General features: G+C 37.2%; 5 protein-coding genes across 5 annotated transcripts in view; 3 read left to right on the plus strand and 2 right to left on the minus strand.

Moving 5' to 3' along the window:
• LOC104715700 (glutathione S-transferase T3-like) lies at positions 8215 to 9120 on the minus strand. The gene has a single exon (XM_010433085.1). It carries the CDS (start codon positions 9118 to 9120, stop codon positions 8215 to 8217), a length of 906 nt encoding a protein of 301 aa, XP_010431387.1.
• On the plus strand, positions 16294 to 18833 carry LOC104712247 (zinc finger CCCH domain-containing protein 47-like). The gene is made up of 2 exons (XM_010429100.1): positions 16294 to 16489; positions 16822 to 18833. The coding sequence occupies exon 2, from the start codon at positions 16839 to 16841 to the stop codon at positions 18576 to 18578; it is 1740 nt and encodes a 579-aa protein (XP_010427402.1). The 5' UTR covers positions 16294 to 16489; positions 16822 to 16838; the 3' UTR covers positions 18579 to 18833.
• On the plus strand, positions 20517 to 23492 carry LOC104712248 (protein ESKIMO 1). The gene is made up of 5 exons (XM_010429101.2): positions 20517 to 21401; positions 21498 to 21669; positions 21776 to 21975; positions 22065 to 22223; positions 22951 to 23492. Exons 1-5 carry the CDS (start codon positions 20764 to 20766, stop codon positions 23297 to 23299), a joined length of 1518 nt encoding a protein of 505 aa, XP_010427403.1. The 5' UTR covers positions 20517 to 20763; the 3' UTR covers positions 23300 to 23492.
• On the minus strand, positions 23681 to 26205 carry LOC104712249 (probable mannan synthase 14). Its single transcript, XM_010429102.1, has 8 exons — positions 25773 to 26205; positions 25561 to 25659; positions 25192 to 25444; positions 24999 to 25109; positions 24775 to 24911; positions 24585 to 24698; positions 24099 to 24493; positions 23681 to 24017 (listed from the first exon to the last, which is right to left on the minus strand). Exons 1-8 carry the CDS (start codon positions 26088 to 26090, stop codon positions 23843 to 23845), a joined length of 1602 nt encoding a protein of 533 aa, XP_010427404.1. The 5' UTR covers positions 26091 to 26205; the 3' UTR covers positions 23681 to 23842.
• The window catches only part of LOC104712251, a 2255-nt gene continuing 1204 nt past the window's right edge, over positions 26837 to 27887 (plus strand). Inside the window, exons 1-2 of the mRNA XM_010429104.2 lie at positions 26837 to 26997; positions 27236 to 27859. Of these exons, the coding sequence (XP_010427406.1) occupies positions 26962 to 26997; positions 27236 to 27814 (615 nt within the window). The 5' untranslated portion in view covers positions 26837 to 26961 and the 3' untranslated portion in view covers positions 27815 to 27859. The remainder of the gene's footprint in view (positions 26998 to 27235; positions 27860 to 27887) is intronic.

Consider the following 27887-nt stretch of genomic DNA (forward strand, 5'->3'; position numbering starts at 1 on the left):
ATCGGATCTTGCCGATCTGACGAACCGCACTCGACATATGCCGACCTCCCGAGAGCCAGTCGCGATACCAGAGCCAACCCCGAGAGGAACCGGAAGCCACCTTCAATCTCACTCTCTCGCTCGCCGATCTCACTCTCGGTGGCGACCTCAAACTCACTCTCGGTGGCAACCTCACTCACTCGCCGACCTCAACCTCATTCACTCACCGACCTCAATCCCACTCTCGGCGGCGACCTCAAACTCACTCTCGGTGGCGACCTCACTCACTCGCCGACCTCAATCTCACTCTCTCGCTCGCCGACCTCAATCTCGATGGCGACCTCAAACTCACTCTCGGTGGCGACCTCACTCACTCGCCGACCTCAATCTCACTCTCTCACTCGCCGACCTCAATCTCGATGGCGACCTCAGACTCACTCTCGTTGGCGACCTCATTCACTCGCCGACTTCAATCTCGTTGGCGACCTCAATCTCAATCTCGCTGACCTAAATCTCACTCTCGCCGAGCTCATCGCCGAGCTCATCTCGCCGAGCTCATTACGTCCGCTCATCTCGCCGAGCTCACCGCCGAGCTCATTACCTTCGCTCATCTCTCCGAGCTCACCGCCGAGCTCATTACGTTCGCTCATCTCGCCGAGCTCATTACGTTCGCTCATCTCGCCGAGCTCACCGCCGAGCTCATTACCTTCGCTCATCTCTCCGAGCTCACCGCCGAGCTCATTACCTCCGCTCATCTCGCCGAGCTCATTACCTTCGCTCATCTCTCTGAGCTCACCGCCGAGCTCATTACCTCCGGTCATCTCGCCGAGCTCATTACTACCGCTCAACTCATTACCACCGCTCAACTCATCTCGTTTTCTCTCAAAACCTATCTCAATCGGTCGATCTTCGATCCCCCTAAAATCATTAAATCTGCTGATCTCACCTAGATCACTCTCTCGTGCGGGGATCCTCAACGACGCCCAGCAAGATCGATCGAACCCGCTCAAAGTCAAGTCATTGCGGTGACCCCTGTCCGATTCCACATCATCAGCACCGTGCCGATCTCCAACTGTGGAGTCTCGCTGATTGCCGATCATCAGCAATCTCACAAGCAATCCGAGACGATCTGTGCCGAGCAGGCATATTAACAGAATTTCAAGCACGCCCGCTGATCGCAGAAGAACTACCGCTCTCCGGACTAAGGGGGGGACTATTGTTGGACATGGGCTGCGCCCCAATATGCCACTCGGCCCAACAAGATAAGTTCTGTGATTTTGGCCCGACGAAATCAGATGAAAGACATTAATAATCCGTAAAGGGCAATCTCGGGAATTCACGATGGGAACCCTAGAAAACCCTCGGTCTACAGTCCACTATATAAAGAAACAGTACTCATTGGAGAAGGGGAGCAGACCCCGAACAATACACAGAGAGCAATACTTTGCGTCTAAAACATTGTTGTTATTTTCTATACAATTTCCTGTTAGCTTCCGAGCTCGTCGTGACTCACTTGTCAGTTCTCCTTTGAACTGACGAGCACGATCTTGGCTCGTTTTGTGACGACCTCGCATCCTTATCGTTAATAAAGAACAAACTTCACTCTTTCCCCTAAAATCGATATTTATTTAGTGTTGTGCAATCCCCAGTACAAACACTTAGTTTGTCATTTTGGGAGATACTAAACTTATTTAAACATCGATCCTAACTAGACTTAGAAAATAATGACACATGAAATCTGACTTTAAACAATCGAAGCTTTGCCATCTTACCAGCTCGAGACTTGACCTGCTTTTAATGATCAGTGTTAGTTTTATTGCCGTACGAAAAAAAATCTTCTAGAGTGTATTATTATAATCCGAAACAGATTACCGCACATGTCAAATATTTTGCGGATAAAATCATATTTGACGAAGCGAATCAAAAGTGAGATAGAGAAAGATAGCATTAGATCATCGCACCAGTTGTATACGCAACTTCAAGACAATTCTTTATCAGAAAATAAAGAACTCTTTTAAGACATGAAGTGAAGTATATTGGGGGGAACTAATTTGGCACGTGCCGTAAATGCTGTGGACCATTTATTCAACAATTTTCATAGCGGAAAGACATGAAGCATATCGTCATCTCAATATAGTAATAGTGGACGTCTTTTTTGGAAATCCATATAGTTAGTGGTTTCTGAGTCATTTTCTGTAGCTAGGTCAAGATTCAATAACCAAACTTTATGATATAAAAAACAGTTTGGTTCTACTTTCCTAAGCATTGCGTCATGTCGGCCAACTTCGTTTTATTGCCTCTCTTTATCTTTCTTGAGATCCTTTTTTTTTTTTTTTTTTTTTTTTTTTTATTGAACAAAACAAGCTTTCATTAAAACTTAAAGCCTCAAAACAGGGACGTTCTTACAAATTAGAATCAAAAGGTTACAAGAAAAGCAAAAATAGAGACTACATGAATCTTCCAACAAGATGCACAACTTTGGGGAGTTTGCAAAGGGTGAAAGGTCTTTTGGAGTCTTGCAGGATTCCAGCTTGAGGGCAAACTTCAGGGAATCCCTAACCAGTAACTGGTTAACATTCGCTCTTACGATATACGCAGGGGAGCTTTTAAAGGGGTGCTCCATAGAGGAGACTGAGGGGTGAGGTGATTGTCGAGTGGTCCTGGTGATTGAAGAAGGTGCAACTGGGAGAGGCGGTAACAGGGCCATGGGGTCAAAAGGTTCAAGCGTGGGATACAGGCAAGCTGTCGGATCGGATTCATAAGTGTATCCAAATAAGGCAAGCGTCCGGACAGGGTTAAAGGATTGACCTCGACATATTATTCTAAGAAGCAGCTTTGGAGACATCGATGTTCTGCTACCGAGATTAACTCGTCTTGACCAAGCAGAGATAACAGATGTGACAATAGAGATGCCAACTAGTTCTTGATTTGAATCAGGTGTCGGGTGAGATGGAGAAGGGCAGATGGTGAAAGCAAGGTAACCCCACCATCTTAACGGTGGGCTCATAATGCCAAGTTTCACCAAGCAAACTCTCTCGAAGAGATAATCCCTGGGAGATCCATATATAGCGGTTTCCAAATAACTCTCATACCAATCTACCAAAGATGATGGCTTAAGGATCAGAAGTAGACTTTGAACTGGTGATACCATTGAGCACATCAAACGTTGAAAGGAGAGGGAGAGAGTGGAGTTAATATCAGACCTGGACTCACACTGAACTCGACACAAAAGGGGTTCAAGTAAATTGTAAGAATCTAATGTTCTGCTCCCGAGGGAGCCTCGGCTTGACCAAGCAGTTAACATCGAGTCTAAACAAATTGACCTTGAAGTAAAGCGATTAAAGACGGGTCGGGGAAGGTTCCAGTGTAGGGATGATTCATAGTCTAACGAGGCAAGACTATCTACCAGGATTCCATAATAAGATTGGGGAGCAAACCTGAGCCAAAGAGGTAGTGAGGTTGGAACAGAGCAGGCCGGAGTTATGGTGTTCATTGTCAAGATCTTCAAAGGCTCCGGTATCAACACAGAGCTCCCGTCCCGCTGCCGCCAAATCGAACACTTGGAGGGAAGATATAGATCCGGGGATAGGTGAGATGTTAGAGTTGACTGTGGATAAAACCCGATCGAGAGAGAAGCACCAAGGGAACCAGGGCAGTCGGGGGGTTGAGGAATGAAACCAGTCAGCTGGTATCTCAGGTGAGCAGCCGCACTGAAAAAGGAGGATGGACGCGAAGGGATGATGGGGACTGATTGAGACTGGTGCGAAATCGGAGGTGAGATCTAGGCTCTCCCGAGACCTCCGATGAGAGCCAAAAACAAAGACGAGAAGACTACAGAGATGTAGTAGAGGAGCGGGAAACTTAAGAGATCCCGACGCCGGCGAGCCGGAACTCTACCGGCGTCAGAGTAAGGTGAGTATAGAGGCGCCTCGATTGTCGTGCCTGAGAGAGAGTTTTAGGGCGAACTCGGTTAAGTTTAGACTGACAAAGCTTTTTATCTTTCTTGAGATTCATTTCTCTATTTAGCAAAAAGCTCACAATAATACAATTAATTTGACTAATATTATAAAGAGATAATCAAAAGAAAAAAAAAACCTAGTATGATAAAGAAGTTATGGTCCTAAACGCTAAACATTCGAGCCAGTTTGTAAATGCAAAATCGTAAAAACGATAATAAACTATATTATATATATAATCATTAAACAGAACTTTTTAGAAAATCGAGCCGGTTTAACAATCCAAAAATTCTCCAAAATCAATATTAAACTAGTATACATAAGGTTAGCGCTAGCCTGGCCAAAACCAACACCATTTGTTACTTAACTTTGAATAATATGTTATACCAAGTTACCAACTACATATATCTACAGTACCGCTTTGTATCATTAGTTGAACCCTTCATAGACTAACTACATATGATTACACCTATATATGTGCTTAATACCAATTTGAACCAATCATATATATATATATATATATTTTGATTGGTTACATAGACATAATGGTGATGATTGGTGTTGCAAGGAGCCAAGGAGTTTTGTGACGATAAAAAAGAATGTTTGAAATTTAGAAAATGTAAGAGAGAAGGTGGTAACACTTTTACCATTTCAAATTCATCAGCAAACATTGTACAACCATTTGTACGATCCATTTCACAAGAGAGAAAAAAATGGCACAGCTATGTTTCTTGTAATCATATTTTTTATGCCAACATACTTTTCCCACCTGAGAGATATTCATTAGAGAACAAACGGTACAATTTGTATCACCCCAACACGAATCAGAGCTTAGCATATATACAGTACAGATCACCGTAAGATCAGCAGTCTAAGGGCATGTTTATTAGGCCTGGGCACTAATACCCGTTACCCGTACTCGACCCGTTACTCGGCTCGTACCCGTCTCAAAAAAAAAGGTACCCGCAGCTTTAGGGTCGAGTAAAGGGTATTATATTTATATTACCCGTGAGTAAGGGACGAGTATAGGGTATTAGTTTAGTTTTCAATACCCGTCTCGTTACTCGGCCCTTTACCCGTTTTGCTATCCGACCCGTAAATACCCGTTAATATTTTGTATTATTATTATTATTATTTATTATTAATTTATAGAGTTAGAGTTAAAACCTAAGTTCAACTTAGCTTAACTGAATTAATATATTATTTTTATTTTCAAAATTCGTAATTTTATAATTTTGGAACTATATATTGCATAAATTTATGAATTTTTCATTTTTTGGATTTCAAAAGATAAAATTATTATTGCGATTATTAACATTTTTTTATCGGGTACTCGTTTTCCGGGTAATAATAAAGGGTCGGGACGAGTAAAGGGTCAACTATTTTTTACCGGGTACCCGTTTCTCCGGGTACCCGTTATTTAAGGGTCGAGTATGAGTAAATTTTTTCTGTTACCCGTTAGGGTCGGGACGAGTAAAGGGTCGGAGAAAATTCAAGGGTACCCGTCTCGTGCCCAGCACTAATGTTTATAGGGGGATCAGGTGAGGGTGATCTTAGTAAGAAATATTGTAAAAATATTGTAAGATCAGGTCTTAAAAACTTTTGTTAAGAAGTTAGTTATTGGGAGAACATGTATAAGATCTTAAGATTTAATAATATAATATTCTTTTAGAAATTTAAAAATGTTTAATAAATATAAAGATTAATGTTTAATAAATAATTTAAGAATGTTTAAAACTATTTAATAATATAATGTTTATTAATATTCTTATTAAACATATTATAATTTTTAAAATTTATCAAATAATATTTTAATTGCAAACTTATAAAACTTTTATTAAAATTAAAAAAAAAACAAACATATTACTTAATTAATAAAAGAAGACAAACATTTTATTTAATTAATACAAATGACCAAATTTATTCCAAATATTCTCAATCAAATCCTCCTTTAATTTGTGATGTGCTTGTTTATCACGAATTAATGTATGGTCATCACCTAAACCTTCAAGATTTGAAGACATAGTTACTGAAAAGGTAAGATCCGGAGTAGTTCCAGTTCCATCTTCTTGTTGGAATTCTTGTTCGTCATAGAGTGTGTATGAATCTCGTTCATCTTCGACAATCATATTATGCAGTATGAGACATGCTCTCATTATATATGCAATTTTACCCTTTGACCATAAAAGAGTTGGATTTTTAATCATGGCGAACCTAGATTGCAAGACTCCAAATGCACGCTCAACATCTTTTCGTGCACCTTCTTGTTTTTGTGCAAATAAACGATGTTTCGGATGTTGTGGTTGTGGGATGGATTTAACAAATGTCGCCCACTCCGGGTAAATACCATCCGTCAGATAGTAAGCCAAATTATACTCATTTCCGTTGACATAGTACGTAACTTCGGGAGCTCGACCGTAAATAATGTCATTAAATACTGGTGATTGATCAAGGACATTTAAATCGTTACAAGTACCTGGAGCTCCAAAAAATGCGTGCCATATCCAGAGATCTTGTGAAGCTACTGCCTCCAAAACAATTGTTGGCTTATCGGTGCCTCTTGAATACATTCCTTTCCAAGCGGTTGGGCAATTTTTCCACTACCAGTGCATACAGTCAATGCTACCAACCATCCCGGGAAAGCCCCTCTGTTCTCCATAAAATAGTAGCCTTTGAAGATCCTCTGGTGTTGGTCGGCGTAGGTATTCAGTGCCAAACAAGTCAACTATCCCGACGACAAAATGTTCCAAACATTTACGAGCAGTACAAGCAGCAAGACGTATGTATTCGTCAACCGAGTCCGTCGCAGTCCCATACGCTAAAAGTCGAATTGCTGCAGTACATTGTGATAGACCATTCCGGAAGGTTGCATCCTTTTTTGGCTTAAAATATGGAACTTCTTCACTGAGACGATTCACAATACGCAAGAACAACGGCTTGTTCATTCGAAACCGTCGCCGGAAGTGGTGAGCATTGTAAGTCGGATTATCAGAAAAATAATCGTTCCACAAACGTTCATGCCCTTCTTCTCGTTTTCTATCAATATATTCACGTGGTTTCCTTTCCACCGGAATTTCCTCTTCAACAGCTTCAAATTGGTTATTAAATTGCTCTTGAAAGTATTGGTTTAAACTATCATTATTTGGGTCATAATGGTAGTGAAAATTGTTGGAAGAAGATGCCATAGCAATTAAGAAAAGAAAGAAATATTTGTTTTGGGTGAGAAGGAAATGATAGTTTTTTAAGAAAAGAAAGAAATATTTGAGTTTGGGGAGAGAAGGAAATGTTTGTGTTTGATAAAAGAAAGAAATATTTGAGTTTGGTGAGAGAAGGAAATGTTTGTGTTTTGTTTATAGAAACAAATGTTTGTTTTGTTGAGAGAAATGTTTGTTTTTGATCTTGTGAAACCTTTGTGCTCTTCTCATACATATAGAGTGATCAAAGTATATAGAGTTGGGAGGCAAATTCCAAACTAAACATCACGGGTAATATAGACAGAGTACATCACGGGTTCACCAAACTAAACATATCAACCTAGCCTAAACAAAATTCCAAACAAAACATCACGGGTTCATAATTTGAAAAGAAACAACAACAACCAACATCACGGGTTGCAACACCAAAAGAAACAACAACAACCAAACATCTTTTCTATACCATACGAAAGCAACAACAACCCAATTATCCAACACAATAATTACTTGAGCTGGTTCACTTTGTCCGTCAGCTGGATCACTCGGTCTTTGAGCTGGATCACTTGATCTTTGAGCTGGATCACAAGTACCTTGAGCTGGATCATTTGGTCGTTGAGCTGGATCACTTGGTCCTTGAGTTGGATCACTTCGTCCTTGGGTTGAGCATCACGGTTCGACAGACTATGTAGTGGTTCAGCTTCACGGTTCGACAGACTATGTAGTGGTCCTATCTCGGTTGATGGTTGCGGTTCATAGTAACAGGTCTCAACCTCATCTTCTGTATCGGAACTATAGTTTAAGGGGCTGTTTATGCCCTCGTCATAGTCAGAGAACATGTCTTCCTCAACCTGAAACCAAAACATATACATTCGACATGAGATTAGAAACCAAAACAAACCAAAACATTCGATATTCATTAGAAACCAAAACATATATTTAAGTTTCTGAATAACACATAAACATATACATAAGCCGATTCATTAAAAACATCAAATAAAACATACATAAGCCGATTTATTAAAAACATCAAATAAAACTAAACTTAAAAGCTTGTTCATAAACATAAACAAGCATAAACCCTAAAGCTAAAACAGTTCAGCCATTAGCTTCTTCTTTAGAGCTTTTTCATCTTCATCTAGCGTTTCTTTCTTGGCAATGAGAGTGTCAAGAATGGACATCTTTTGAAGTTCTTTCATGCCCTCTAAATCCTTCTTTTTGATCTCCCACATTTGACTAAAATCTGTCGATGGTGCAGCCTTCTCTTTACCTTTGTTCCTCGCTTTTTTCATTGCCTTTATTCCAGCAGGCCTGCTCTCGTGCTCACCCACAACAGACCCTGAAGATGGTGCAGCCTCATCCGCTTTCCTTTTGGAAGAGGTGGTTGTCTTTGGAGTGGGGTTCATAGGCTCTAAATTAATCCATTTCTGTTCATAGCGAAGCACATTCCAAGCATACTCCAAACCAAACTTCTTCTTGTACAGCTTAGTGTATAGTTGGTGAGCATTCTGCAGAATATCCACATCATTCATGCCACTAGCTTTCTCACCCTTTGCCTCTGCGTATGCTCCACAGAACTTACTAACCTCCCTGCTGATTTTTTGCCATCGTTGTCTACAATGATCTGAGAGCCTTGGTTCACCACCACCAAGGACATGATCACTTGTTGCATAATATTCACCAATGCGCTTCCAAAAGGACCCATACGGTTGATCATTCCCAACAATTGCATCCTTCGATGTGTTTAACCAGGCGCTTATTAGGACTAAGTCATCTTGTGCGGACCATATCCTTCNCAGCCTTCTCTCCCTACGTTGTTCTGTTGTCTCTTCTGTTTGACTAGGAGGTTGACTCGGCTGTGAACTAGTTTGTGAACTAAAAGAAGGGATTTGAGAGGAACCAATGTTTACATTGGGAGCAAAGCTGTCGTATGGGAAGTTTAGAAGACTAAAGTAGGGTTGAGACTGACTATTAGGATTATTATTTGATTCCATAGCAAGCAGAGGTTAAACGGAAGAAGGTAAGGAAGAGAAGTAATGATTTAAAACGGAAGAAGGTGAGGAAGAGAAGTAATGATTTAGAACAGAAGAAGGTGAGGAAGATTGGATAATATAGATTGGTAAGAAAGAAGGAAATGAGATTGGATAATATAGAGAAGTAAAGAAGATCATTTAATTCAAAGTTTTGTGTTGTTAGAGAATTTTAATTCTAAATAACCATTACCTACTTCAGTCAAATCAGAAGTAAATAATGGACATTTACTGTTTTAAATAATAGACCAAAGAAAATCACAACTAAACAACTAACATAGACCATCGCATTTTACAACTATAGCCTACACTATTACAACTAAACTAACATAGACCATCACACCATCACAAAAACCAAGCAAACAACACTTTCAAGGCAACTACAACCACTAAAAATGTCTTAATAATCAGTTACTACACAACTAAATTCAGTTTTGTTACCATCACAACTAAAGTTTAGAGACGTGTGGGAGAACGAGAAAGGGACTTTGGCCAAAGAAAATTACAACTAAACATCAAACCATTTTTTTAAACCAGTTTACCATCACAACTAAACATCAAACCATTTTTTGAAACGTTACCATCACAACTAAACATCAAACCATTTTTTGAAACCATTTTTTGAAACAAGTTTACCTTTAACTTGCGAGTAAGGAATTTATTCACAAACAAACAAACGAACAAACCATTTTTTAGACACAAACCATTTGACTTACCTTTTACTTGCGAGTAAGGAATGTTGTTGTTGGTGGTCCGATTTAATTTGCCCTCCTTAGCCTCACCTATATGCCTCATAAACAAACCGAAAACAAGCCAAAATCAATTAACGTTTATGGGTGTAAAGTTGAATTCAATTAGAGGACAAAAACGATTATAATTCACTCATACAAATCTATTAATTCTCATTTTCAATACAACACACGACAGGCATAAAATCGAAGGCATCAAATCGAAACCCTAAATCGAAACCCTAAAATTGAAAACCCTAAATCGAAACCCTAAAATTGAAAAGCTAAATCGAAACCTAATTCAGAAATGAGATTAGGTTTAAATACCTTGTCTATAAAGCCGGAGGAGACAGATGAGACAGAGGAGACATATAAGACGAGGAGACGAAGAGATCGGTTGACTTGGCAAGACAGAGGAGACAGTGGAGACGACGAGATCAGTGGACACGAGGAGACGAGGAGACGAGGAGAAGAAGAGATCACCGGAAGTGGTCGGAACACACCGGAATCGGAGACGAAGAAATCTCTCGGCGTTTCGCCGTTTCGCCTCTTCGGAGAGAACAAGAAAAAAAATCGCGAAAACCCGAATGAAGAGAAAGAAAATGATACGAAGAGAAAAGAATTTCCAACCAATCTCATTCAGACACATGCCCTTAGATCACCCAAAGAACTGATCTAAAATAAGATCAGAAGGCCTGATCTTATTTACACTGTTCATTTTTTCTCATTATAAAAAAGCCCAAGATCAGCCATATATTTTGCCGATAAATATGGCCTAAAAGGTTATTTCTCACTTGGGGCGTATTTTTTATTATAAAAAACTAAGCTTCAATTAGAAACTAATCTTTTTTCAGTGAACTAATTTGTCTGTGGATATACTGGGCCGAAGTTGCAGCAAGAAACTAGTTAGGCCTAATTAGAAATCTGCCCAACAAATTTACTCGTGTGTATTTAAGGGTCACTCAAAAATCCCGACAAACTTATATCGATTTTTAAAGTTGAGAAATTTGGTTGCAAAATTCTTGACAATAATTCCTATAGTCTATATATGTATAGAGAGGAGAAGCCCACGTGTTACTATAAAACTAGGGCTTCCGAATCGTTACGACGTACCGAAGAAAAAATTAGACAGAGATTTTTTTTTTGTTAAAAGAAAAATTAGACAGAGATGCATAACGAAAAGTCGAAAATGTTAGTGTAAAAATGCAATTATTGATAACTCAACTGATATACCAGGCTGCTAGCTGGTTTTAAAAAACATTGATAGTTTTCAAAGTCATAGGTTCAGATACCACCGCCAACTGAGAATGAACTTATTAACCTAGTTCTTTTACATGGTTCGAATTAGTAGTGAAATTCTTTTAAAAGAAATAAAACTACATCATATAATCTTATTTGGTACGATCCATCAAAATAATTATATATCGGTTTCGACAAACTTCTTTGAACGAAAAATACCTACTGCATTTGATAAGCAACTGCAAGATGTCATCAGAGCCGTCGCTTATTTTTTGGAGGCCACAATCAAAGGAAAAAAATAGGCTGAAAATAAAAGAAAATAAGCTTGTACGGGGGTTCAAACTCATGATGGATGAGACACATTAACACTCCTGCCACTAGACCAACAAAGCTTTTAAGAAAATGAGGCCAAATTTGCTATATAATATATAAAGCCGCAAGCTGATGCTTCATTGGCTTGGCCTTTGGGCCGGCTCTAGATGTCATTAAAGATGAAATTAAAGGTAATTCATGAGTTTCAACTTCGCTCTTTACCAGATGTTGACCTCCTTTGTAACTGTTGATTAGTTGCAAAGCGATTCAATCTTTTTTAGTTGTCCATATTATATACTGACGTACGATGTACTTTAGTTTTACCAAGTGGTAATATGAAATAATCAAAAAAAAAAACGATTAGTGCATGGGGCATGAGGGTATCCACTATCTACGAACTAGTCCTGGGTATATAATCCGAAACCGAAAAAACCGAACTGAACCGATCCGAAAAAACCGATTTAAATCGGATTCGGTTTTAACAGAAAAACCGATCGGTTTTTATATTGATTGTAATTCGGATTTCGGTTTTAAACCGATCCGAACCGAAATCCGATCGGTTATCCGCTAAACCGAATACTTAATTAATTTCTATGGGTTTAGACATTATATTTCCTTTGGGCTTATACTTGGGCTTCTGTACGAGCCCGTGAGATATTAAAATTTTAATTTTAATAGCTGGAGAGGGGTATCGAACCTCAGAACTAAAGGTAAAGGGACACACGCTGAAACCATCTGAGCTACCTCAACTCTGTGATTATAATTCCCGAGTGAAATATATAAGGGTCGGATTAGCTTCGGATTTTGAAAAAAAATGGAAAACCGATCCGAATCCGAATGAATCCGAACCGATCCGATCCGAAATATAGTCGGATTCTAAACGGATTTTATACAGCCCAATCCGAAAAATCCGAAATCCGAATAATCCGATCCGATCCGAACCGAAAATCCGAATGCCCAGGGCTACTACGAACTTTTGCAAGGTCCAAAATAAACAAAAAAAAATACTGGCCTTCGTGATCACTGATCATATTTAATATAATTCCATACCCTATAATATTCTATAAACATCTTTAGTTCCCAGAGTCCGCTTTCCATAAAGATAATAATACATATACTAGATTCGGATCCGCACATACGTGCGGGGTTGATTTTAAAAACTAAATTTACTGACACATTTATAATTTATTACGTACATGTGGATTATGTTTGTAAACATATTTTTAATAAATGTTATTAACATTCATAATCCAAACTTTTTTTTGTATCAGTTTAGTATTTGATTTATTTTTAATTCGGTTTAGACAAAAAAAATGATCAAATTTGTTTTTGTTATCAGTAAAAATAATTAAATTAAAAAATATTAACAGAAAGATGGTATGTCTAATTTAGGACATAAAATCCATCATGTCCTGTATATGTCTCATAACTATGGTTGATTTTTTTTTTTTATCTATTATAGAACATAGTTTAATGTTTTTTCTTTTTCTTTTGAATATTTTTTTGACATTTTTGTGTTAGATAAATTGAAAAATATGTTACATAATATATTGGAAGCATTAATTTATTTTAATTCTAACATGATCCTGGATTTTGATTTTTGAAAATTTTTAATCTCATCTTATTCCTCCTTCCATCCCGTTTCCGTCCCATTATTCTTTTCTCATTTCCTCAAAATCATGTTCCTACATATTTAGCACACAAACACGTAATAGTTTGATTCAAAACAAAATAAAGTATTTGATGAAGAAAAATAATTTCTTTGAAACATTCAGTTAATAGAATCACACATACATGCCGTGTCAGTTAACATTCTTTTATCTCTTGTTTTGTACATGCTTATGCTAGATAAGCTGAAGAAAAAAAAACATATTTAAAATACTGTTGTTTTACTTTAGTTGTAACATGTTTTCGGATCCGCACATTTATGCATTGATAAAATGATAAGTTATAAGTAGTTTCAAACGTATGTATATCTTAATTCAGTATCCAAGATTTAAACATACTGTATATATGTAATACATATGTTTGAAATCATAATATAAAATCATAAATATTGTTTACAGATATCTCACAATATATAACCAAATTATATTTTTATACATATATACAATTTTGTATTTAATTGCTCGATTTTAATAGATACCGATTTAAATTATTTCTATAAACATTTAGATGATTTTGTATATTAGGTAACATCATAATTTCTTGTTTCCGGATATATCTCAAAATATAAAATCAAATTAAATAAGTTTACATATATACAATTTCGAAATTAATTGCCCAAATTAAACATATACATAAATATCAAAATTATTGTTTCCTTAAATTGTTTACGCAAAACTACTTACCTTTTTTGAATTTTATTGCAGATGCTTGTTTCGATTCTGTTTGGATACGGGAGTATGAAAAACAGCTCTGAACAGTTAATACATGATCCGAACAGAATTAATCCAGGGCATATAGGATCCGTGCATTTTTATTATCAAATTTACTTTAATGTCCCTTTTGTATTGTATGCTTTTTAATTTATTCAGAGTCATTTTATGTCATATATTTCAGGATTCATTTTGCCTTGTAAATAATGCTTCCCTTTTAATAGTATAGGTAATCGTGTGGTTTTTGTAGATAACAATAGGGGCATTCTCAAAAATGCCTTTTTTCCATACCCCATTTTAAAAATATCCCTTCATGTTGACCATTTTTAAAACTACCCGTCTTTATATACAAAATGACCAAATTACCCTTTTTGAGTGATAGCAAGAATGTACAGTCATCAAAATCAAAAATATTTTCCTGCCAGAAAAATTTCCCGCCAAAATTTTTTTTTCCCGCCAAAATCGAAAATTTTTCCTGAAAAAATTATTTTTTCCCGCCAAAAAAAAAAATTTCCCGCCAAAATCAAAAAATTTTCCCGCCAAAAATATTGAAATTTATACCTTTTAAAAACATTGTAAACGCTTTTAAAAAACTTTTAAAAGCGTTTACAAGGTTCTTAAAAGGTTTTGAAACACCTTGTAAATGCTTTTAAAAAGCTTGTAAATGCTTTTAAAAGGTTTTTAAACACCTTGTAAACGCTTTTAAAAACTTTTTAAAAGCATTTACAAGGTGTTCAAAAACCTTTTAAAACCCGTTTAAAAATCTTATAAAAACTTTTACAAGGTTTTTAAAAATATTGTAAAAGCGTTTACAAGGTGTTTAAAAACCTTTTAAAAATCTTTTTAAAAACCATTCGAAAACCTTTTAAAAACCTTTTAAAAACCTTTTAAAAATCTTGTAAAAGCGTTTACAAGTTGTTTAAAAAACCTTTTAAAACTCTTTAGAAAATCTTGTAAAAGCCTTTACAAGGTGTTTATAAGGCTTTTATAAGGTAGAAACCTTATAAAACCTTTTAAAAACCTTGTAAATTTTTTTTGGCGGGAAAATTTTTTTGTCGAAATTTTTTATCAAATTTTTTTTGACAAAAAAATTTTTGGCGGGAAAATTTTTTCGAAAATTTTTTGGCGGGAAAATTTTGTTTTTCTTTTTATTGAATAAAATAATTTTCATCTAAGGGTAAAATGGTAATTAAAAATTAAAAAAAGGCAAAAATAAAAATGACCAGAAAAGAGGGTATTTTTGAAAAGTGATATATCAAAAAGGGGCATTTTTAAGAAATTCTCATAACAATATAACATCGTATAATGGACATCTCCATCATAATAATAATTGTATTTTTTTTTTTGCAGTCCAAATTTTGACTTAGCGGGAAAAAACTGTGGAAAATTCATATAGAGGAAACAAAACCCAATAATTGGAAGATTTGCGTTAGAAATAATATGTTATAAATGAGTTTGACCCCAAAACGCAGTCTAAGTTAGTTTTTTTGACTCTTCAACCAACCAACTTCTATATACTACATATGACACAATACAATAAAACCCCCAAACTCCAAGTTGCTGAAAATCCATAGATTCCCTACAGTCGTGATCGCATTAACAAATAAAAGAATACTTATAAATAATAACAATCATGTTTTGTGTGATCAATTACTATTAAAAAAACTAAAGCTAAAGAAAGATAGGGGTTGTGTTAATTTGTTTAATATAATGATGAATGGCAAAATAAAGTAAAGGGCAAATGAAATAGAGAGAGGGCAGCCAAAGGGAACGAAGAAGATATTAGAGAACGCGTCCTTGACTCTCTCTCTCTCTCTATAATTTTATAAAGAACATCTTTTAGTGGTATGTGATTATTATTAATTTGGGTTTGGCTTCGGATTTTGATGGAAATAGACAGCTTAATTAATTAAAACTCGAAGAGATGAATGAAGCAAGTGGTAGAAGAGTTGACTGGTATAAATCTCTTTCACGTGCTCTTGAAAAGCGCGTGCTAGTTGTGGTGTGTTGTGTGTGGTGGATCATACACACGCGTGTTCATGGGTTACCGCCGTAACCGGTTAGTTTTTTGAGTTAAACTAGTCAAGTGGTGTGTTTCATTTCATCAACTCTTTATCCACTCCCCTCCCAACTCCAAATTTTACCATTTCTCCATCCACAACTACAAATATTACGCTCCCTTAATCACACCCCAAGAAATTCTTATAAGTTGAAGTACTAAAATTAACTGATTACTATGTCAGTTGTCACGAAAAATACGAATTTCAGAGTAATAGTAGTAGTAGAATAGTCAGCAGAAGAGCGACAAAGGCTCACCGTTGAAAGTTTGGTTTCTACTTTTTTGACTTTTTGACCTTATAAAAACCAATATTATATATGTCGAAGAAAAATATTTTTTAAAAGAATAATAAAAATAATAAAAGAAAAGAAGAAGACCAAGAGAAGAGAAGAGAAGAGAGAAAGAGAAAGAGGAAGAAAGAGCGCACCTTCTTCCTTCATCGTGAAACACCTTTTTTTAAAGAATCCTCCACACTCACTCTCCCATTCTTCTTCTTTAAAAACAAACCCCCAAACCCCTTTCCCCCACTTGTGTTTCTTCATCATCACCTCATTCTCTCTCAATCCAACAAAAAAAAAAACCAAAAGCTTCCAACTTTCTTCTCAATTTCATTCCAGGTTTGTCCCCTTCCTTCTTCCTCCAGTTTCGTTTTAGTTTATGGGTCTCTCTAGCTAGTTTCGTGAACTGAACTCCTCTAGTTACTTGATTTGTCTTTGACTTCCTTTTTTTTTGGTTAGCAAATTTTTCAACGGAGAAGAGTAGAAACGGTCGTATGCTTGTCTTAGTAGAAAAGTCCTTTCCTTTTTATCATTCGCTAAAATTGCGGACATCAAAATCTGCATAAGAAGAGAGAATCTTAGAATATGGAAAAAGTTACAAACAAAAGAAAGTTCCTTTATATATATATTCTCTCTAACAGTTTCTCATCATCAATTACTTTTCTTTACAGGAGGATACTCTATTATCATGTGCAGTGGACCAAAGAGCAATCTCTGCTCTTCAATAACCTTAACTGAAATCGAATCAAGGCAAAAGAAAGAAGATACAATGGTTCTCCTCGAATTCGCAGCCTCTGATGATCTCGACTCGTTCAAGAGAGATGTTGAAGAGAAAGAGCTTGACTTGGATGAGTCAGGGTTATGGTATTGTAGACGGGTCGGGTCTAAAAAGATGGGTTTTGAAGAAAGAACGCCTTTGATGGTTGCAGCTATGTATGGAAGCGTAAAGGTTTTGTCTTTCATCGTTTCCACTGGTAAATCTGATGTGAACAGAGCTTGTGGTGAAGAGAGAGTCACTGCGCTTCATTGTGCTGTTTCTGGCTGTTGTGTTAATTTGGTTGAAGTCATCAACGTCTTGGTTGATGCTTCTGCTTTGGTTAACTCTGTTGATGCTAATGGGAATCAACCTTTGGATGTGTTTGTCCGAGTTTCGAGATTCGTGGCTAGTCCGAGGAGGAAAGCGGTTGAGTTGTTGCTGAGAGGAGGCCGTGTTAGTGGATTGATCGATGAGGAGGTTGAAGAAGAGATCAAGATTGTGTCCAAGTATCCAGCTGATGTGTCTTTACCTGATATTAACGAAGGGGTTTACGGAAGTGATGAGTTTAGGATGTATAGCTTTAAGGTTAAGCCTTGTTCGAGAGCTTATTCGCATGATTGGACTGAGTGTGCTTTTGTTCATCCGGGAGAGAACGCGAGGAGGAGAGATCCGAGGAAGTATCCTTACACTTGTGTCCCCTGTCCCGAGTTCCGTAAAGGGTCTTGCCCTAAAGGAGATTCTTGTGAGTATGCTCACGGTGTTTTCGAGTCGTGGCTTCACCCTGCTCAGTATAAAACCAGGCTTTGTAAAGATGAGACCGGTTGTGCAAGGAAAGTTTGTTTCTTTGCGCATAAACGCGAAGAGATGAGACCTGTTAATGCTTCAACTGGCTCTGCAGTAGCTCAGTCTCCGTTTAGCAGCGTGGAGATGATGATGCCTGGTTTGTCTCCTCTTGCTTATACGTCAGGAGTTTCGACTCCTCCAGTGTCTCCAATGGCTAATGGTGTTCCTTCCTCTCCAAGAAACTCATGGCAGAACAGAGTCAATACTCTTACTCCACCGGCTTTGCAGCTCAATGGTGGAAGCAGGTTGAAGTCCACATTGAGTGCTAGAGATATCGATATGGAGATGGAACTGAGACTCCGTGGTTTTGGCAACAATGTGGAAGAGAGTTTCGGGTCTTATGTTTCCTCTCCAAGTAGGAATTCTCAGATGAGCCAAAACATGAACCAACATTATCCATCTTCCCCAGTAAGGCAACCGGCTCCTCACCACGGGTTTGACTCTTCAGCAGCTGCAGCGGTTGCAGTGATGAAAGCGAGATCATCTGCCTTTGCAAAACGCAGCTTGAGTTTCAAACCGGCAACTACTCAAGCATCACAACAGTCTAATCTCTCTGATTGGGGATCTCCAAATGGGAAGCTCGAATGGGGAATGAAAGGAGAGGAGCTGAATAAGATGAGAAGAAGCGTTTCCTTTGGAATCCATGGGAACAACAACAATAACAATAACGTAGGAAGAGATTACAGGGACGAGCCAGATGTGTCATGGGTTAACTCTTTGGTTAAAGACAGTGTGGTGTCGGAGAGAAGCTTTGGCTTGGACGAGAGGGCTCGGATAATGTCGTGGGCTGAGCAAATGTACAGAGAGAAGGTGCAGACTGTGGCGTAAAACCACACAAAAAGATGGTTTTATATATATTGCCATTGTGCCATCTCTGCAAATTTTAATTCTTTAATTTTTGTGACTTTCTTTAGTTGTTTACTGTTAGTATATTGTTTCTACTTTGTTGTCACTATGATAAGCAAATATAGAACTTAATTGGATTAGTTTCTATATTCTTTGTGTTTTTTTGTTGTTTCATCCTCTTTGTAAAATTTTCAAAACCATGAAATGGTCAAGCAATAATAATTTACATTACTTGCATAGTCCACTTACAAATTAGTGAGTGATAAAGGAGTTTTTTTTCTGAGCACTCCAAATAGAGAAGCAAATAAACAAGCACAACGCCACCTCAAAACAGGCTTTAAGCTCTTGATTGGCTTCAGCTCTTCAGAATACTAAACAACGGTACATAACTAGAAAACTAGATTTATATATAACTTCAATCAATTGTAGTCTATACCAAATTAATCGATGCCTAGTTGCCTACAATGGCGATCGAAGAAGTCTTATTTTAACATTTTATGAGATATGTCTGTAAGGAAACTATGAGGAGATGTCAAAGATGTTATGGGACGCACGTGTGCCTGAGACACATCACTAGGCACGTAGAAAAGTTGAAGTAAAATCAGTATTATAAAAAATAAAGGTGTGGAGTACGTATGATATCCGATGTGTATCTGACTCACTCATACTAACAAAATACAAAGGTTTGGGTTGGGTTACTTTGGCTTTGGTTCAAAGCAAAAGAATTCAAATACTGAACTAACAACTAAAGCCAAAATGGAGTCGTAATAAAGTATACAAAATCTACATATACATGTAGAGAAGTTGATGTATATATATATGATTGGTAATGGTTGGTGCCGGATACATATTATAGATTTATAGGTGTATGTATGTGTTTTATGAGATTCCTTAGCCTTTACTTTTCTGAAACAGAAAGCATCATATATCATTTGTGAGATTTTGACCTGTCTTTTTAGTTTTCCCTTTAACTTTGCAAATGTAAACTATATAAATTTATTTTCTCTTAACGAACACGGATGCTTCACCCTCAACATGAGATGGGAAACATGATTGTTACAGAAAACGAAAGATTAGTTTCTTTCCCTAATTCGAAAGATTAGTTTGGTGCTAATCTAGTATTGGATTGGTGATTAGCTGGAGTAAAATTGTGCTTAACATAAAAATATAAAATGTGAATGTATCACAACAAGTTTTGAGACAACAACAGATGGTAGCACTAGCTAGTTTGGACTTTGGATTAAGACGCAAGATACCGATTGCTTTAAACAATTGGTCTTGGATCAATTAGAGTTATTCACTTCAGAAATATAATACTTATCAATTAAAATGTAGGAGGGGAAGCTTAATATGCCTTTTTGGTGCAATGTTACATGCACCATGAATCTCTAAGAATTTCCAATTTCCTCAAATTTTTTGAGGCTTTTAACATGAAGAATCTGAATCATCCATCCGGATCTTATGTGTTCTAGGATGAACTGCTCACCTGAAATGTGATCAACAATTTACAAATTTTCTAATAAATTTGATGATGTAACAGATTAAAAAAATAGACGAAATGAAGTTTCTCATTAATCTTAATAGTGAGTAGTGACCAGTTTAAACTTCAGATCCAAAAAAAAGAAGAAGAAGACTCCGGTTCAAACCTTCCACCTAGATATGTAGACACACACAAAATATTCATGCAAATTATTCATCAACCCACAATTGTTTTTTCTCAAGGTCCCTTTCTTTAGGTGAGAGGATTGAGACAATCTATTAGAATCTTTGAATCCACTCTTCTCTCCAAACTCTACTTTGCTATAACAACAACTTCAAAATAGGTTAGTTAAGCAATGAGATTACATGTTAAGTGAAAAAGAAGAGCAAACTTAGTATTTTTATTTTATTTTGTTTCTTCACCTAAAAGCCTTTTGAAAACCAGTTCAAGATAAACCCATCTCACCAAACTTATTAGAATCACAAAAACTAATTAACGTCAAAACAAATCAAATTTAAATCTTTATTCGTTGCTCTTATATTTCCCATCGATCTTTCTCCCTCTCTCACAAACATTCTGACATTTTAGACTTAGAGCCAAGAGAATTTTGTTTTTCTTTTTATTTTTCATTTTTAAAGATTCAATTCTTCTCTTTATATATATTAAAAAAACAAAAACAAAAAACAGATGCAACCGTGGAGAAGAAAATTTCCATTGTTTGAAACAGGAGTAACAATGAAACAGAGGAAGAACAGTAACCTCTCAATCTTCGTCGTCGTCTTCTCTGTTTTCCTCTTCGGTATCTTCATGTACAACGAAGACGTCAAATCCATAGCCGAGTTCCCTTTCTCAACCTCTAAACCTAGTAACGACGTCCACGAGGAGGTGACGAAACCGATCACTACTACTGAGATCACAACAACAACAACAACAACAACACTACCGGTTCAAGAATCGATCAAGACCTCAGACAACCCTACAGTTCAAGATTCCGTTGGAAACGCAGACCCGATTCAGGAACCGGTGAAAAACGCAGACCCTGATCAAGATTCAGCGGACCCTGTTCAGGAAGAAGGAACGAAAACAGAGGAAGCGAAAAAGATTGAGCTTTTCTCTGTAACGGAGGATGAAGAAGACGTGGAGCTACCGCCGGAGGAGTGTGATTTGTTCACCGGTGAGTGGGTTTTTGATAACGAGACGCATCCGTTGTATAAAGAGGATCAGTGTGAGTTCTTGACGGCGCAAGTCACTTGCATGAGAAACGGAAGAAGAGATTCTCTGTATCAGAATTGGAGATGGCAACCCAGAGACTGTTCTCTACCAAAGTAAACCGGAAAAAAACCTCTGTTTTATTTTTTTTTACAATTTGGGGTTGGTTTAGTTTTGTTTAGTCTCTAATTTTGGGTTTGATGTGGTGAAAGGTTCAAAGCGAAGTTGCTGTTGGAGAAACTAAGGAACAAGAGAATGATGTTCGTTGGAGATTCACTAAACCGGAACCAATGGGAATCAATGGTTTGTTTGGTTCAATCAGTGGTTCCTCCCGGTCGAAAAAGCTTGAACAAAACCGGTTCTCTCTCTGTTTTCCGAGTTGAGGTAATTGAATTGACTAATTAATACTAATTCGTTACGTAGTGAAGTTGGTGATTTTGGGAGTAGTTACTAGTTAGGTCATTAATATTAATTTGTATGGTTTTAAAAGGATTATAATGCGACGGTGGAGTTTTATTGGGCGCCATTTTTGGTGGAATCGAATTCGGATGATCCAAATATGCATAGTATACTGAACCGTATCATAATGCCTGAGTCCATTGAGAAGCATGGAGTCAACTGGAAAGGCGTTGACTTTCTTGTTTTCAACACTTACATCTGGTGGATGAACACATTCGCCATGAAAGTTCTGTAAGTGTCTACTACTCTACAATACTATTATTGCCTTATATTATACAAAGTTTGTGAAACTGAGATTGTGGAATAATTGATGAAAACAGACGAGGGTCGTTCGATAAAGGAGACACTGAGTATGAAGAGATCGAACGGCCAGTAGCGTATAGGAGAGTGATGAGGACTTGGGGAGATTGGGTCGAACGAAATATTGATCCTCTACGTACCACTGTTTTCTTCGCTAGCATGTCTCCTCTTCACATCAAGTAACTATTCTTTTTCTTACTTTTCTTAATCACCATTTAAATTTTACGTTAAGATGATTGTTTCTTGCTTAATCAACTGAATTTAACTAGTTTATGTGCTTTGCTTGCAATATGATATTACTGACAATTGACAAATTAAGAGCTCACTCTCCATGTTTATTTGTTACTAGGATCACCATTTCATAATTTTTAGGGCAATATTATAGACAGAGTAATATTACATATAGAAAAAGTTTAGTAGAACTTGATGCGTACTGACTTCATTCAGTTTACCTGCTAAAAATATTAGTATATGTGAGAGTTAGTAGTATTGTGTTTTCAAACTTTTTCTCTGGTTTTTAGGTTATTCATAGATTTTCAATTATAGTGGCAACTAGCTTATTGTTTTATTTTTGTTATAATACGAAATTCTAATACATTTATTTGGCTTCCAAAATAAATAAAAAGCACAGCTCCATATTAGAACATAATATTTGTGACCTGTTGACGTAACTTGAAAACCAAGAAACTACCGGAAAAATAGATAACAAGTCCTTGTCCTTTGAAAAAGCCTACATAAATATACAAAATTCAGCTAAAAAACATAAAAACTCTTATCATCTTTCACTTTAACGAGTTGGTGAAACCAACCACCACATATTATACTTTTTACAGTATGTGTTTATATCTTTAAGAAAAAGTTTATATAAAATCTAATTTTAATTTGTTGTTGAATGATCTTAATTAGGAGCTTGGACTGGGAGAATCCAGATGGGATCAAGTGCGCATTGGAGACGACACCGATCCTAAACATGTCAATGCCCTTCAGCGTAGGAACAGACTACAGACTGTTTTCAGTAGCGGAAAATGTCACGCATTCTCTTAAAGTTCCGGTTTACTTTCTCAACATCACCAAACTCTCTGAGTACCGGAAAGATGCTCACACTTCGGTTCACACAATCCGGCAAGGCAAAATGCTGACGCCGGAGCAACAAGCCGATCCCAACACTTACGCAGACTGTATCCATTGGTGTCTTCCCGGTTTACCTGACACGTGGAATGAGTTCCTTTACACACGTATCATATCCCGTTCGTGACCTATAAGATAAACAAACAAAGGAAAAAAATATTGTTTTTGAAAATCTTTTCTTACTTTTAATTTTTTCTTCTCTTTGCTCCAAGGTGCATGCCTCGATGGTTTATATTTTGATGTCATAATGTTCATAATTTTTCTTGAATTGTAATTGTGAAATGTTTTCTTTAATGGTTATTAGAGTGTCTAGTAGGATATTTTAACTGTGTTTTGTACTCATATGTCAATGAGGTGGGTAACAAAGGATTCCAAATGTTTCTTTTTTTTTTTTTGTTCAACTAAGTGAGTAAAACTTGCTCACATGCAATGTTTCTTCAATTGGTCGATTTGTTTATTCACCGGCAAAAATAAATATAATATGTATTACATCTCTTGCTAATTGCTATTGTGGTAGACTCTTAAGAGTTTTGAATGGTGCTATAACTCGAAGTTAGATCGTTACAAGGAATAGATAAAAATGTAACATGATGACAAAACCACATCTTTTTATCTCTATACAACCTCTTGAAAAAAGAATGAATGTGTAGGAGAAGAAAGAAGCAAGAAGTTAAGTGTCTCGTCGATTACTCGGAACCGACATTCCAATGTAGCCAACTCCAACAACGAAGAAGGCAACAGACTGCAAGAAAAGATATATATAAAGGTATGTCTTCCCGAACACAAAGTCGTAGTATCCACATATGAATAGATACATCCCAACCGTTATCTCTCGCCACCTAAGTCTGCACAAATCCAAACATAATCACATCATTATAATAACATGCATTTCGCGCGTTAAATCTAGGCGGGAAAACAATTCAAACCTTTCGGGGAAGCTATAGTGAGTAGTAGTAGTACTAATGAGGTTTTGCGTGAGAGTATTGCTCTCTCCTAGTTTTTGTGTCACGATCCATTCTTTAACTCTACTCGTCTCTAGCAATCCAATGAGAGTTCCTTTACTCCTATGCATCGCCATGACATTCTCAAATAAGATCCAATACAGTATGAGGTAGAAAGATTTTGGTGTTGCAATAGCGTTCAGGATAGTGATGGTAGCTGGAATGTAGATAGTAGTCCATTTGGGGACTTCGATTTCCGGGAATATAACGGTAGCAGGCAAAATTAGACAGTAGAAGACGAATGTGAAGAGATGCACAACGATCTTCCTCAAAAAGAAGAAGTTGTATACCAAATAGGCCTTCTTCCATATAGACACATTCTGTTTCAAACATGTTGTAACACAAAATCGATAAAGGTCATTGAACTATACTTATGCTCCAAAGGAATTGGGATTTATGTAATCTATCAACCTGGTTTTTTATGATCTCCATTGCCATTTTCTTGAAGAGGTTTGCTGGACCGCAAGACCAACGATGTTGCTGAAACCGGTATGCTTGAAAGGAGCTCGGAAGCTCGTTTTTGACCTTAAATAAAACTTCCAAAAATTAGTACAAGTTGAGTCATTGCCTTTTATTGAAGGAAATACTCTCCATTACTAACCTTGACATCGTCGACATACACAAATTTAGAGCCACGTAAATAAGCTCTAACCGCTAAATCCATGTCCTCGACTATCGTGCGATCCTTCCACCCTTCGGCCTCATTCAGAGCATTAATTCTCCACACACCAGCAGTGCCTGAAGTCAACGATGTTTCTTTTGTTCACTTAAATTAAGATCATATATTACAAGACACACACAAGGGCATGGATATGGATGCTTCACCATTGAATCCAAAGAAACCAAGTATGGAAGATCCAGACTTTTGCTCTACTGCAAAATGGTAGTTAAGAGACATCTCTTGTATTCTTGTCATACAACACTCGTCCGCATTCCCTGTCATATGCACACAAGGAATCGATTTAACAATCTAAAGCGGGTCTTTAGCTAACTCGAAAGTGAAGAAGAAAGCTCTAACCATATTTCCAGCCGGCTTGTACAAGAGCTAACTCAGGATTGTGGACAAGAAAAGGAACAGTACGTTCAAGAAAATCAGGTTCAGGCTGAAAATCAGCATCAAAGATAACAACGAAGTCGCATCCATCCACATAACTATGCTTCATTCCTGCAGTGAGAGCTCCTGCTTTGTACCCGTCTCTACCACTTCTAACTTCCGACTTTATGTTTATACCTTCGCTCGACCATTTCTTACACTCCAATCTAACCAGTTTCTATTTGATTAAAGAAAAAGGAACACTTCTTTATAGATATTTTAATAACTGAGGTTAACTTCTTTAAGGATCAAAGCACATTCAAATGAGCTCAAGAAGGGTTAAAGGAAAGGGACCTGACTCTCTTCGTCGGTTGAATCGTCAAGCACTTGAACAATCATCCGATCTAGTGGCCATAATAGCTTGCAAACAGCTCCTATCGAAAGTTGGCATACCTGTTTAAAACATTGTCACTTGTGAAACAGAGTTCTCTGTTTAGAATCATTATACTCTGTTTCAAAAAACAGAGTTCTCTGTTTTGTTTTTTTTGGTTTCCAAAGTAAGTCACCTCTTTTTCGTTGTAGATTGGGATCTGAATGAGAACCATGGGATGAATGCTTGAAGGAGCTAGCTCAACGTCGTCATTGTTCTTAAAGCTTTCCCACTTGAGAACTTTCTGTGGTGTTCGTCTAAGTAATTTGCCAATAGCTACAACTATAGCCATATATGCTGCATCTATGAACAACAACACCGAGACAACCTGACATAGATTCACCATACGTTTCAGTATCGGTACGAGGAAGATGAACCTGGTTTGCTCCAATACGTATCCAATCACTCCCAACACGCTCATATCGTCGAATAGTCCATCAGAAGATGTCGCCATTGCTCGAAAAGGAGGTTAGCAGAAGAAACAAAGAGAAGAAGACTTAGAAATCTCCCTGGAGAAATAAAGTTTCAGGAAGATCCGACATTCTTTTGTCTTTCCTATACCATCTCTGTCTTTGATTTAGTAAAAGTAGTCATTTGTTTGATTAAATATTCTATTGAGACATCACTCGACATGTGTAGTCGTGGATCGTGATCACTAAGAAAAAGAAAAAAATATAAATTGGTTATGATTGAGCTGGAATTGGTTGTTTGCATAATACACATTTACACCATGTCTTAATATTAAATTAGTAATGTAATATTATAATGACACAATCAGTACCTTTGACTTTTTTGTTTAATTTAAATTGTCTAATCAAACGAGATTACTACTAGTAATCGTTGCATAGTTGGACCGATTTAGCGAAAGGCACTCTACCAAAACAAGACCATCGATCAACATAACATATGTGTGAATGGGTCACTAAAGACAAGCGGTTTTAGGTGTGTCAACGAAGCAGTTTAGATGGGTCCTCTCATCAATACAAACGATTAATCTCATTCAACTACAAACAAAGTCAATGATTAGTAGTAGACCATTCTTAAGTTTATTTTTTTTGGGTGCAAATCTTAAGTTTCTTTATTCAGGGGAATTTGTGCTTTTTTTCTATTCAAATGTAAAACTAATAATAAGTGACATCGTGGTTTCCACGCGCTATAAGAGCGAGTGGGGGAAATTGATCATCTTAAGGAAGCAGAGGAGTAGCAACCCAATCTTTGGGATTCTCTCTCGCTGCTTAGCTTCTTTCACTACCACACAGAAACAGAGCACCCCCTGTCTTCATCTTCCTCCGTATGCGTCACTCTTAATACATACGATATTCAAAATGTCCGTCGCTCTCAACGCCGGATTCAGTTCTCCGGTAAGTGTTTCCTGTCTTCCTCTTTGATGACCCATCTAAGATTTCTTCTTTCTTCTCATACGACTCTAGTAATTGGGGATGAATTGTTTCCTTGGAGATTCCTGCAACTGGGTTTGATTTTGTGTGTTAGCCTCTTTGATTGATTGGTTTCTCTTATGGATTCAGAAAAGCTCAATCCTTTTTCTATGGATGCTTTGTTATGCTGATAATAACAAAAATCTTATCTTTTTTTTTGAAGCTTCATAACAGATCCCATCCTACTACTATACCGTTAAAGCCTTCACCTTTTGTGCCCAACATCTCTCTGATTAGTTCAAGGAGGTCACTTTTAAGCAGAAGAAGACTAGTTTTATCTTGTGTTGAGAAAAACGACAGTTCTATCACAACAACATCTGTTGATTCCTCTCCCTCTTCGGATTCTTCTAGTAAACCAGCAAGTGAATCAGTTGAATCAGGAAGCAATGGCTCAGCTAAAAAAGCACCATTGACGGCAAGAGAGAGATTAAAAGCAGCTCGGGTTCTTAGCCGATACACTGAAGCAACACCTAAACCTTCAAAACCTAAGATGGGAAGCCAGCTTCTTGATGTGCTCAAGGAAAGTGATAAGAAAACAAAGAGGAAACCGGGTTTACCCGAAGCACCAACCAACATGCTTGATGATAGCAGGAGAGGGATGCCAAAGAACGGCCTTACGTTTGATTTACCCGGAGGCTCAGATATTCTCATCATTGCTTTCTCCTTTGTGTTCATAAGCACTGTGATGTTTGCTACTACTTTTCTTGTTTGGAAACTCGGTGCTATACACTTCAACGAATAGTAAAGTTGAGAGAGATATGGACAAGTTTTAATGGAAGTTGGAAACCATCAAGCAGAGAGAAAGAGAGAGAGAG

This window comes from Camelina sativa, chromosome 9, assembly GCF_000633955.1.
Source record: "Camelina sativa cultivar DH55 chromosome 9, Cs, whole genome shotgun sequence".
NCBI lineage: Eukaryota > Viridiplantae > Streptophyta > Magnoliopsida > Brassicales > Brassicaceae > Camelina > Camelina sativa.

Excerpts from the sequence above, each read along its gene's own strand:
- LOC104712247 (XM_010429100.1), top strand. The coding sequence starts at position 16,839 with ATGTGCAGTGGACCAAAGAGCAATCTCTGCTCTTCAATAACCTTAACT.
- LOC104712248 (XM_010429101.2), top strand. The coding sequence starts at position 20,764 with ATGCAACCGTGGAGAAGAAAATTTCCATTGTTTGAAACAGGAGTAACA. Across the intron at positions 21,976-22,064 it reads ACATTCGCCATGAAAGTTCT|ACGAGGGTCGTTCGATAAAG; the intron begins GTAAGTGTCTAC and ends TGATGAAAACAG. Across the intron at positions 22,224-22,950 it reads ATGTCTCCTCTTCACATCAA|GAGCTTGGACTGGGAGAATC; the intron begins GTAACTATTCTT and ends GATCTTAATTAG.
- LOC104712249 (XM_010429102.1), bottom strand. The coding sequence starts at position 26,090 with ATGGCGACATCTTCTGATGGACTATTCGACGATATGAGCGTGTTGGGA. Across the intron at positions 25,445-25,560 it reads CAACCGACGAAGAGAGTCAG|AAACTGGTTAGATTGGAGTG; the intron begins GTCCCTTTCCTT and ends TTAATCAAATAG. Across the intron at positions 24,912-24,998 it reads TGGTTTCTTTGGATTCAATG|GCACTGCTGGTGTGTGGAGA; the intron begins GTGAAGCATCCA and ends CGTTGACTTCAG.